Source organism: Pezoporus wallicus, unplaced genomic scaffold, assembly GCF_028554395.1.
Source record: "Pezoporus wallicus isolate ANWC-B61680 ecotype Strahan unplaced genomic scaffold, APGP_CSIRO_Pwel_v1 contig_3710, whole genome shotgun sequence".
NCBI classification, from domain to species: Eukaryota; Metazoa; Chordata; class Aves; order Psittaciformes; family Psittacidae; genus Pezoporus; species Pezoporus wallicus.
Window position 1 is genome coordinate 2,019,480 of NW_026640315.1, and position 12,457 is coordinate 2,031,936.

The 12,457-nt window shown below is 44.7% G+C and overlaps 1 protein-coding gene across 3 annotated transcripts; it reads right to left on the reverse strand.

Moving 5' to 3' along the window:
- Positions 1-2,523: 2,523 nt before the first annotated feature.
- On the reverse strand, positions 2,524-12,200 carry TMEM100 (transmembrane protein 100). Of its 3 annotated transcripts, none has more exons than XM_057418547.1 (4): positions 11,925-12,200; positions 9,098-9,277; positions 5,352-5,857; positions 2,524-3,213 (listed from the first exon to the last, which is right to left on the reverse strand). In XM_057418547.1, exon 3 carries the CDS (start codon positions 5,793-5,795, stop codon positions 5,391-5,393), a length of 405 nt encoding a protein of 134 aa, XP_057274530.1. In that variant the 5' UTR covers positions 5,796-5,857; positions 9,098-9,277; positions 11,925-12,200; the 3' UTR covers positions 2,524-3,213; positions 5,352-5,390. The 3 variants fall into 3 exon arrangements, with proteins under 3 accessions (XP_057274530.1, XP_057274529.1, XP_057274527.1); XM_057418546.1 differs by lacking the exon at positions 2,524-3,213 and adding an exon at positions 4,358-5,210 and having other exon boundaries at positions 11,925-12,198; XM_057418544.1 differs by lacking the exon at positions 2,524-3,213 and having other exon boundaries at positions 4,358-5,857; positions 11,925-12,189.
- Positions 12,201-12,457: the final 257 nt, after the last annotated feature.

The window sequence follows — 12,457 nt, forward strand, 5'->3', positions numbered from 1 at the left end:
GCAGTACAGAAATCTTTACCTCTATGTAATGCCTACCTCTTCTAGAGTAGACTGTGGCTGAATGCTTTCTAACTTCCAAAAGCAGAGGGGCACTGCCTCTGCAAATCCCAAATGGCCATTTGATTTCAGTCAGATTGCAAAGGATGTATGAAATTCAGCTCCTGCCTTTCACTGAGCTAACTGGTTCCTGGGAAACAGAAAAGGAGAAGAAATACGAGGTGAGATCTAACACTGATCTTAACCTGGAGACTTAGGTATTTTATAGGAAAAAACCTGAGGATACAGGCAAGGATGTATCAGAAACAAGACTTACATATTTATACAAATCTCTGTCTTTCAACAAGGTACTTGTGTAAAGCTCTGCTATCCCTCCATGACTTTTTGCAGTGCCCATTTGCTGTCCTGTTCTTTGTGTTCTCTTTCTTCTTTTCCTCTGTTTTTAAAGTTTAATACATTTTTCTCTTAGTCTGCAAAGCACAGAAAGTGAAGAAGTGAAGCAATCAACACAAAAATAAGTGTTTTTCAAAAACACCATGTTTGCCACAAATGCAAATTTTTGGGTGTAGGAGTTAGGACAATAGGACTCCAACTGCCTGCTCACAAGAGGAAGGATTAGGTCCTCTGTCATGTTAATAGTGACATCAACAACCTGAATAAAAGCCAAAAATTCAAGTTGATTCTGCAGTTTAAGACCATTGTTCTCCCATGTGGTTTAGTCTGTAAGATATAGTCTACACATAGAACTTTTCCAGGATTTATATAGTGTTTCACATCATACAGTGCAATTCTTGGTATGTTAATGTACTTTTACATATCAAAGCCCTTTGTAATTGACAAAGATTTATACTGATATAGCTAAAAATTCCCTACAGCTTACAGGCATCAGAGGTATTGGAAATACATATGCAAAAAGATGGCTGCCAATATTGTTCTGTTCTTATTTCAGAGCCCATTGTAAAAACAAATCAGGTGAAACCTGCTAATAATATGCAACAACCTCCACATCAGATTAAAGGAGCATTAGCCCTGGACTTTGGCTCCGGATAAGCAAAGCTGAGGCAAGAATACGGGATATTCCAGAGGGCTTGTTCCTGGCCTGACCCTTCCGGATCCTGATGAGACTCTCAAGCCTTTCTTCATTCCGTACTCTGAGCCCAGTTCCTGTTCTGTTGAGCTGCAGTAATGTTGTACATTCGTTGTTTGGTAACAGGAGCTCTCCCGAGTGTCCAAGGCAGAGGAACATAATTCTTGAACACAAGTCCATGAATCTACCCTTTCTTTCTCTCTCTCTTTAGTTTCTTTGCAAATTCTGGTATTAGACCCACGATCACGTACAAGTCACATCACGTTGGTGACTGGGGAATCGTAAATTGGGCATTTAGACTTGAACAAATACTAAGCATTGTCATCCTAAACTGATTATTATTTTAAATACTGTCCTGGGCTATAACTGCCTTTGTGTACAATAGCAATACAGGGTGTAGTTACAGACACAATTTCCTGTGCTTAGGGTTTGAAATTATTATTTAAGATCACCGTAACGTTTGCCCGGTGCACCAGCGCAATTCCCCTATTAGATAATTTTCTATCCTTGTGAGGGCAATTTTGCTTGTGCAATGCTGCCAGAGCTTTCAGGAAGGGAGAGACAAGCAATTGTGACAATAAAATTTGCATCAGCTCCCACCCAACCTCTCCCAGAACTGAAATACCATTTGTCGCATTCAAAGCGTTTTTGCATCAGAAGGAAAGGTGTTTCTGAGCTGGAAAGTCATTGTGATCTCCACAGGGTTGCATCCTCCAGGCTGACTTCTGCCGCTCAGGTTCCCATGAGAAACACCAAACAGCAGTTCTGGAGTTCCATATGGCTGTGTAGCAAAGACTTGCTGGGTTGCCTGGCCCAGCATCCAAGCATGAAACCCCAAATCAATCCAGTCATGGGGTTCAGAAACTGAAGCTGAAATTCTGCTGTTTGTAGCTGACCAGTTTGACGAGGTTGACCCTTGTAAAAAGCACTGCAGATGTGCCCTTGTAAAAAACATTTCAGATCTAACAAAATTACCGGTTTCTGGAAAATGAAGGTGCCAAACCTGCCACACTGTACTCGTGTAACACCTCCCTCAGAACAACTCGAGGTTTAAGGGCTAAGAAGGTATTGTTCCTGTGTTGGAACCAGCACCAGGGGCACAGGGAAAGTAATGAAAAAGTCCGTAATATGTAGATTTGCAGAAATGAAAAACATAGACTGTAAGACTTGTGTTGGATGTCATCATTGGTCATTCAGAAAAGAAGCTACTGCTACTTCAGGTTGTCCCAAAATCAATGCACACAAATCATGGTGGTGAAGTCTGTGCCAGTTTCTAAGGCCTTGTGGCAATTCAGCAGTGAAACATATGAAAACGTCTTCAACAGCATAAGGTCTCTGACTAAACTGTTCACAACCTCTGCCTTGGACACCAAGACCAAGTGCTGGGATTTTTCCCCATAAAGTTAATATTTTGCTTTTCTGAGTAAAGGACGAACAAAAGTGAATTCTTGCACAGGCTTCACTCACTGGTCGATACTGAGAGGCTTGTGCATGTATGTTGTACCACCAGGATAGAGCTGATGCTGCTGAGCTCAGCAGTTTGTGCTGTGGCAGCCCTGTATTACCTAGAGGCCTCTCAACCTGTCTGCTAGCTGGTATCCTGGGACCATGCAGTAGCTGAAACTTTGCTTGCTAGGGCATCACGCCTAGGGTCAGCACAAGGCTGGCTGTCACTGCTCACATGCTGCTTAATGCCTGGATGCCCACACTTAGCAAGGCAGAGGGTAGTGCAGGCACTGTGCTGCGTCCTTGTACGTTCAGGGCAAATATAAAACAGAGTAGAGATAGATAAGGGAAATCTCTAGCAGTATCAGAGCAACTCTGACTCATATATACTTTCCCTGGAAAAAAATGCTCCACAAAAGCCATTGCCTCTGTTCCACTGAGTTCAGCCTTTTCTTTTGACTTGGAGCAGAGGCTCACCTTGCACCTCTGCTTCCCTTCCGCACACCGTGCGCAAGCTTGCCTCTATCACAGCAATGGCGAAGGGAGGACCTGCGCATGGGAAAGGCTTCTGCAGAGGACAACAGACTGGGAATGATGGGGCTGAGCTACTCCATGTGTGTAGTGCAAATCCCTGCATCTCTACAGTCCCTGCAATTCTCTCCTCGGCAGCCTGCAAAATTCCACTGAGAAAAAACAGAAGTGGGGAGGGGGAAGAAAGAGTCAGAAAAACTATTGTGTTCCTAGGGGGGCAAGAAATAAATAGCCCTATTTAGCTTATCCAGCTTTGCTGATGTCAATCACTTTTCTCATTTTAAACAGGAAAGACACCACTTTAGTTCCACCTGTTCCATTATTTATCATGCTATGCATTTCCCATAAATTGTCACTCATGCAAAACCTGTACATCGTAAGGGGACACCCTAATATTTTTAATGACCTTAACCAAAGTGATTGACATTAGACACCGGTGTCAGATGTTCTGGTGACGCAACATGTTCTCCTAGCAGCAGGAAAGCTTCCTGCCGTGATTAAGTTAGGGCCATGGAAGTGCTAAAATGTGTTGTCAGCTTTCCTCTGATGCAAGTGATTTTATTATAGCGTCTGGTAACCACGGAGTGTGGCAACGCAAATACTGACTCCAAACATCCCCTCCCATACATACAGCTTGCTCTATTTAAAACATGAAGTGCACTGCACAAATCCAGGGATAGATTATGGATGTAACAAGCTTAAACCATGGAGGGCAGAGGAAAAGGTGGCACCTAAGCCAGAATGCTGAGTGATTTCAGGAGGTGAAGCATACAGCTCTGGGATGACCTGCGGAAGGAAACCCCCTGGTTGGCAGGGATGCTCTGCAGTGGCATCACCACTGCTGTTGTGGATGCCAGAGGCACCAGAGGGCAAAGAAGAGGCACATTAATATCAGCTTCACTCGCTGCAGCAGTGGAAACTAAAAATCACATCCAGCCCTTTTGAGTCAGGAAAAATTAAGGACAAAAAAACAGAGAGGGGAAAAATAAAGAGGGCTCCATGCAGCCCCTCTGCCTTCTGACACCCTCACACACACTGGGATGGAAGCCTGTGACTTGGCTCCACACCACTTGTCCTTCAGGACAGAGATAAAGAAATAACATTCTGGTTTGCTTCAACTCGGGACCAGCCCCTCAATTATTCGTTACCTGAAAAAAAAGCTGGAAGACCTCTGGAACACAAGAGTTACAGAATCAAACATCTTAGGCACACACAAGGGACGCCTGGCACCTGCTTTTCTAAAGATCCATAATCCCAAAGCTCATTCAGCAAACAGTTACTACACAGATGACTTCACTTCCACAAGTAATCATTCATAGTTGTGTCTAAAAGTGACCATGCCAGTATGTGTCTGCAGAACTGACCATTATGGTTTTCCAGTAACAGAGTTGTTAACCTGCAAAAGGAATGGGCCATCAAACTACAATACACACTCTACAGAGATTCTGGGAGGAGATCAGCAGTACATATGTTCACAGTTACTGTTCTACAAAAATAGAATCATAAAGCAGTCAAAGTTGAAGATACAAGATATCTTGATAGCAAGAACAGATTTTCTAAAGGTCTAGCAGCACTGAATATTATTTTAATGAAATTTACTTTTTACTTTTATAGCAAAATAATCCAAAGTGCTAAACCTGACTATTTTAATTTAGAAAACCCAGAAAGTCTCGTTTTAAGCCATAATCATACCCCGTTATTTAGGTTAGACAATATCATTATATATTTCTACCTATTTCTATTCAATAGTAGAACAAAATTAATATTAGTTGGTTTAAAAAAGGGGAAAAAGTACCACAGATATTGGGAGGGGAAAGTTACATAAAATACAAGAATCAGCTTATTGAGTGATCTGCAGTGTTTGGTTGTTATTGCTTTTTCTTTTTTGAGCTACAAGTCACAATCTGGCCATAAGCTTGTAGTCACCTCAAATGCTACGACTTCTCCCTTGGTCAAATGTCACAGTGTGTATTTTAAGGAGATTCTGGCATTTCAAGGCAGCTCAAACTATTCTTAGTTTTCACAAGTCCCTTTCCAACATGATCAGCATGTTGGAGAATGCAGCTGTGATGATGGAAGTCAGGATGATGCCGCTTTCTGTGCAGGAAAAGTGGGTTTTCCTCCGTCTTCAAAAGAATCACTACCAAATCTGCAGTAAGAAAAATATTAAGAACACTTGCAGACTTTCAAAGAGTATTTCTTAATCCATTCCATTTCCACTTCAGTTCATTTCCAAAGTTAAATTAAAACTTGCAATCTCTCCTACTGATAAATAGTCAAGTTGACTTACAAAGGTTCTGCCTTCTGTCCAGTCTCCTCCTGGTTGGCTTTAACCAAACAAGGTTCTCTGATTTGCCACAAGTGCTGTCTGGCTCTCCCGCCTCTTTGCTTTCTTGTTTTGCTGCCTGATTTTCCAGCACACTGCACTAGAAGCCAGCAAAAGGAGTCCTGATGACAAAAGGACTAATCCAAACACAGAGATGATCGATCCATGAGAATTAAAGCTGTATGCCACAGCAGTAACCACGATGCCAGCTATGAGGATAACCACCCCAAAGGGAATGGTACAGCGGTAACAGGAGAGTTCTGCTCCCCCTGTTGCTGCAGTCAGCTGGCACTCACTGACAAGAGGGATGGTGGTTATCACACAGTCATTGTTATTACACTTCTCCATGGTTACAGTACCAGGATGCTTTGGAGCGCCCAGAATCTCTTTAATAGGCTCGTTTGTCATCTTGATTGCCTTGACTCCGTCAGTTCTTAGGCTAGAGCAGGCACTGCAGAGCACATGGCGCACTGTGGAGAGAAGAGCATGAGTTCAACCAAGTGTTACTGTTGCATGACATATGGATGACAAGGGGTTATGGACAAGCTTCCTTGTAACACTACTGATTGTGGAGGATCTCAATAAATTCTTATAGTAGTCATCAGCATGTGCTAGAAAGAACACAGACCAAGACAGACACCAACCTTAAAGTGCTGTGGGCTAAATCTTACTTTAAGTCACATCCTAAAGTTGGTATTTCTGGATGCAGTTTAGATTTCAATGGCATTGCATCTTCTGATGAGGAGGTGAAGTTCAAAGGCTGTTTTGGTTAAAAATTCTGCTCTTGCTCGCACACTTTTTCACAGTGTTTCTTTAGAGCTACACCTCTACACACACATTATGCAGATTTGCTTCAATACACATCACAATAACATGGGCAAGAACTGGTCCAGTAAAACCCAGGACTTAATAGCAAACCTCTTCTCAGTGCAAGTGCTACTCAGTGAAAAATTCAAATGGTCATGACTAGATATGGACGTGGGGGTAATGGAGATTAAAACAGTTCCCTGCACTCAGCAAACACCAGCAGAAAGCAAAAGTAATGGGTCCCTTTTAAGTCATAGAGACACAGAATACAAGGCTGGAAGGGACCACAAGGATCACCTGGTTCAACTTTTCTTGGCAAAGCATGACTTAGACTAGACTTCCCAGCACCCTGTCCAGCTGTATCTTAAAAGTGTCCAACATTGAGGTATTTACCACTTCCATGGGGAAATTACTCAAGTCCATGAAACCACATCCATGTTACTCCATGGGAGGGAAATTTAGTGTCATACTCAACCATTCTAGTGACAGTAGGTCACTTTTCTCCTATTTCCACATTGTATACACACTTTCAGTCCTACAGAGAGCATGCATAATTTGATTCCATCTGCATTATGAGGCAAAACGGCTTTTGACTCCCTGTGCCTAGTGCCTAACTGGAGTCCATCTGATCAGGGAAAGATGAGCCCATGACTCTCTGCTGCTACAGGCAGCCATGAACAGACCTCATAATTCCTGCAGGGAATGTGGTGGTATGGGGGTTAGTGAGCGTCTGACAATGCCAAGGCTACCATGGCTGTGTGCTCAGTGCACCCCACCACATACAACAGAGACTGGGACACTAGGGAAGCACTAGGTTTTCCTTCTGCATGTAGTGCACAGGACTCTCCCACTACTCTCTGGTACAGGCTGTGTAGCTTTTGCTCTTATGAGCAGCATGATATGCAGCTCAGAGAAGAAGGAAGAGTGCTGGCAATGCAGTAATGCTTTTATCACTTTTATCACCTTCACATCTGTGACTAGGAAATTAATTGCCAGATACTTGTATTCTCCTTTTCCTTTCCCACCACTCCACCCTTGTTGCTAAGATATATTCATCCATTGTGGAGAGCCCTTGGTTTTATATCTCAGTACCTCCTATAACTGTGTGTTTTCTGAGAAAAAAGATTTCTCTGTTTTTAAACACACACACAAACAGGCTACACTGTAGTCAGAGAGTTTGTATCGGAGTTTCCTTGAACCCTACTGACAGAAAGAAAATTTAGATCTGGTTTGACAAAGCTTTTGTTCTGCTGCCCTAAAGAAGAGCGCTCAGCTCAGTAGTGCTTCTTGCTGTACAGGGCTGTCCTCAGGGCTCAATCCCACAATGGGTTCAGCAGCTACAAGACAGAGAAGCCTCCTAATGACAACACCGAGCACAGCGGAACTGAGCACGCACACTGACAACACAAGAGACAATGGGCACTAACTGAAAACACAAGAAGGTTCAGTCTCAACATCAGGAAGCACTTTTTTACTGTGTGACTGAGCACTGGAACAGGTTGACCAGGGAGTTTTTGGGGTCTCCATCCTCAATACCTCAGCCACCTGAACAGATTTCTTTAGGTGACCTTGCTTGAGCAGGACACTGATGGACCAGATGACCTTCAGAGGACCCTTCCAGCCACAACCGTTCCACGATTTTGTGTCTTGCTGTGAAGGTGTCTGGTATCTCCAAGGGCAGAAACAGGACCTGATCAGTGCTTACTGGACAAAGCAAACAGATCTGCTCTCTGAGGTTCTGTTGCTTTGTTCTTCAAATTCTAATGTACGATTAAGTGCCTTTTAGATCAGACAAAAAGAGCCCGGGAAAGCCATGGGGTTGCTCTAGAGCACCACTGATCTGTCCCCACATGGGCCTGAGCCCAAGTTCTGCATTCTCAATAATGTCTTACATGGCAGCGAGACTCACTGGTGCCACTACGTTGCTGCATCACTTACCCATTAAATGTCACAGAAGTTCGGCACAATGGGAGAATGTGCTCCCTAAATGTCACCTTCTTTTGATCTTACTAATTGAATAGGGCTAATCTTTGATATTTGATAGCCATATTCAGTTAGTTCAACATTTTATTATTAAATTTGAGAGAGGGAAAAAAAATAACCATTTTCCATATAAAAGGTATTTCACATCCAAATACATTTTAATAACTATGCAAAAGTCTAAACACTCTAACGGTCACAGAAATAGGGAAAGTTCCCAATAACTTGAAAAGACTTTGGAGTGGGGTCATAGTGAACATGATTATCCTGAAAAAACTTCAGCATTCAGTCAAAGTATATTTATTCCTGTCCCTAGAGTCCTTGTCCCTCTGCTTCAGATACATCCCCAATGAACATTAATCTCTTAGATGTCTTGTACAGAGGTTTATGAAGAAAGGAGATGCATTTATATAGTCAAAACTAGCATTAATTTTGTAAAAAATCTTCTGAACTACCAAAATTAAATTAATGGCAAAATACCTTCTGGCTTCTGAGAAGCACATTTCTTGCCTGTAATAGGATGTAAGCAGCCAGGCATTCATAGAAAACAAATAAACAAACCCCTATTGAAAGACTCTAACTAAAATAAACAACAGAACCTATCTGAAGTGGGAGTAAAGGTATTCAGCCCTAGAAAATAAGGTACGAGATCCTCATTGCCAGCAAAGTCACTTCTGACTTATGCCAAGAGGTGACTTGGTTCAAGTTTCAGGGTAAGAAATTTAGGCGAAGATACCCAGCCACACCAGCATCCTCTCACTAATCATACCACGAGTACTGCCTTACGGAGCTATGGTGACTTGCAGGAAGAATGTGTTTCTCTGGCAATCTGTGGCTAACACCAGACAAAGAGGAGAGGAACGTTTTACCCACTAATAGTTGTAAGTTGAAAAGCCATGAAATCCAGCAGCGCACACACCTACCAGGTCCAGGAGAAATCCATCCGAACAAATCCCTTGGCTCAGTAAGCAGAGGAAGATGGCTTGAGATGTCTCGTATGTCAATTCAAGGGGGGAGTCATGCAGCAGTAAGCGCTGCTCCAGGCTGTGAAGTGTTCAGATGTTGCTGAACTGGAGGTAACAATATTCTAGCATGGAAGTTTCCTACAAGAAAAGTTGTTGGATATTTATCAGCTTCTTAAGAACAAAGCTCCTGCTGTATGCTGACTCCTGCTGCTAACCGAATTGAAGCAGGGGATGTTCTCCCTCTGGTTCTCCTAGGGGTTTCTGCCTCTCTTCTTGGCAGCAGCTGCACATTTCTGGCCCTATATAATTTTGCTTTGATGATGTGACATCTCAGTGATGAATGTCACAACCCAGGCAAGACCTCAGAAAGAGCTAGGCAGGACAAGATAATGCATGGGAATTTCTGTAGTCATAAACCTCATTTAATTTCATTTCTATTGCTCACTTAAGTGAATCACAACTTGGAGTACTTGGGGTTTTGCCTATTCTGTCTCCAGTTTCTTTGAGCAAATTACTCCATCTCCCTGTGCCTTGGTTTTCTCAGCTGTAAACTGGCAATAACAACATTCTTCTCACTAAAACCCCCTCTACTGTAACAAAACCCAAAAACTCCTCTCAGAAAAACAAACAGGCAAGCTAATTAAGTCCAAGAACTCACGGTAATAAACATAAGTCCATTATATTTGCTATTGTTAATTTCTGTTATTTGGATTTGTAAGAACAAGGTTCGTAACTCCAATAGGGACAAGGCAGACTCTGCAGCACAACAGTGATGGAAATTGTAATCAAGTGCAGAAACAGCTGGGAAGTCACTGAGCAGCTGGGTAAAACTCATGAAGCAGCAGAGATTTATGTTGCTAATCTTACTCAACATTCCCTTTCTGTATAGGCATGATTATGGAAGTTCATTTCCACACTGAATTTGGAGTCCTAAGTGGAGATGGGAATATATTCATGAGGATAAACTTGTATAATGATAAACTTTAAGGGCTTCTTCTCCTTTTAAGTTGCTTAGGCCATGCTAACAGCTCACAAACATTTACAGGCACAAACTGCTGCTGCTCTTCAGCTGATCCTTGGGAAAAGCCTGTGACACAGCCAAAGTATAATTAGCTGGTTAATGAAGGTAGCTAATAATAAAGGTCTCCTTGCTTATCTCCTTGACTACATTCTTGTCTCTACCAGCAACTAGTTTCACTTTTTGAAAAGTCTGGAGGGAAATGCAGGAAAACCCCCACCTCAGATAAATAATCCAGGTTACAGCAGACCAACAGCAGACCTCTGGAATAATCTTGCAATTTGCACACCTATTGTAAGAATGGTTATGGTTGTTCAAAAGGCTCTTCCCAGCACATCTGTGCCCCTCAGCCAGCATCACTCTTTACAAAGATTAATCTCTCTCTCAGTCATTTCTCTGGATTTGATTTGACCACAGACATTTCACATCAGTTTTTAAATCAACGTCTTTACCAACCCCCTGACTGACAGACCAAATTTCTTCCCCCCTCCTTCCCTCCCTCACCATAAAGCCAAAGAAGCAGGAATACGAGGAATCTCTACATTCAGCTTCCAAGATTTTAACTGGGAATCATTTCAATGTGGTGCTCTCAGGAGGCTTTCCACATGCTGACCCTCTCTGTGCAAGTGCAACGAGATGGTATTTCTCACCTACCACAACTGTCTCCCCTTTCTCACATTTACCCAGAAGCAGTGTGTCACATTAAGTTTTCTCCTTTACCACAGACCTGAGGCTGTGTCTTGCATAATATTTCAAACACCCCTTTTTTCCATATATAAATTCCAATAATTCATAATGCTCGTGCTTCACACTTGGGTTTGTGTTAAAGCAACTACGGAAACCAGTATAAGGAGTCAGTCCTCCCATACTGAGTGGAGAGAGAGAGTTCACTTGGAATCCAGCAGCCTGTGGTAACCCTGAACACAACCCTGCAACTCTTCCCCATGTGAACGCTCCTGGAAACACAGAACTAGGATTTGTACTTACAAGGCTCCAGTATCAGGCCCTGAAGCATAGGGAGGAGAACACGTTACACTCGTGCGTGCCAGCTCTCTGCGCCTCGGGATGCCCTAAGTTCCCATCACCAAGTTTTTCGGTAAAATAATTACCAGGTCTGAGCTCTCACACCTTTTTGGGTTTCCAGATGCAGCTGGGGCAGGACGGAAACCAGACAGCCCCCTCCACAAACAAATCGTTCTGTAACACACCACAGACACGGAAGCAAAGCACACGTGTCGTGCCTGTCCGCGCACACCTATGCAAGCGAGAGGAGCGGTGAATAGGCAGGGAAAGCCCAAAGCATGCCTCCGGCTGCCCGTACCGTGAGGCTTCCATTGCACCACCAGCCCCTGGGGCAAACCCTGTGCAGCGCAGGAGGGAGCGGTGCGGGAACCGCCTCAGGAGCCGGGGCCGGCGCACGGGTCCCCGCAGGGCCCGAGCAACCCCAGCGCGCCCCGCCGGCTCCGGGAACCGGGAGTTGCCGGGCAGAAGCCCCGCGGGCACTCAGTGTGTGCGGGTCCTGCGCCTGCGAGCCCAGCCGAGCCTTGCTATGCTATGCCGAGCTAAACCGTGCTAGACCATACTATGGTATAGTATGCCGAGCGGAGCCGTGCCATGCTGAGCTGAACTGAGCTGTGCTAAACTAAGCTGAGCTGAGCCGAGCCATGCCAGACCATGCTAGTATAACTATAGTATAGTATGCTGAACTAAACTAAACTGAGCTAAGCTAGACCATGCTGTAGTATAGTGAGCAGAGCCATGCCTTACCTCCCGAGTGCCGGGCAGGACTGCAGCGAACACCAGCCCGGAGCACGTATAAGAGGGGGATGCCGCCCGCTGCACAAGGGACTGTAAACAAAGTTCTTGTGAGAGCGAAACAATTGAGGGACCGGAGCAAACTCAGCGGCGGGAGCTGCGGCGGGCGGGGCTGCACTCACCGGGAAGGTCCCGCTCCAGCCCTAAGGAAGGCTGGCCGGGGGCGGGCAGGCGGGGCTGGGCAGTCCCTCGCCTTGTCTTGCCTCGCCTCGCCCTGCCCTCCGCAGCTCGGCGTTGCGCCGTTCACATGCCCGGCTCGGATGCGCTCGGTGTCTGCTGCTTTGTCCGGTCCCGCACCGTGCGGGGCTCTTCTGCACCCTGCCAGGTGAAACATGGGGCCGGGGGGTATCGTCCAGCCCTCTTTGTCCCCCCTGCACAGCACCATGGGGGGAGATGTATGTGTGTGTGTCTGTCCCCCAAGCAGCAAGACACCCTGGTCCGAGCAGACGAGGATTCGCTGCGGGTCCTGAGCCCTTAGGGGCTGG

Coding starts and splice junctions, on each gene's coding strand:
- TMEM100 (XM_057418547.1), bottom strand. CDS start 5,795: ATGACAAACGAGCCTATTAAAGAGATTCTGGGCGCTCCAAAGCATCCT.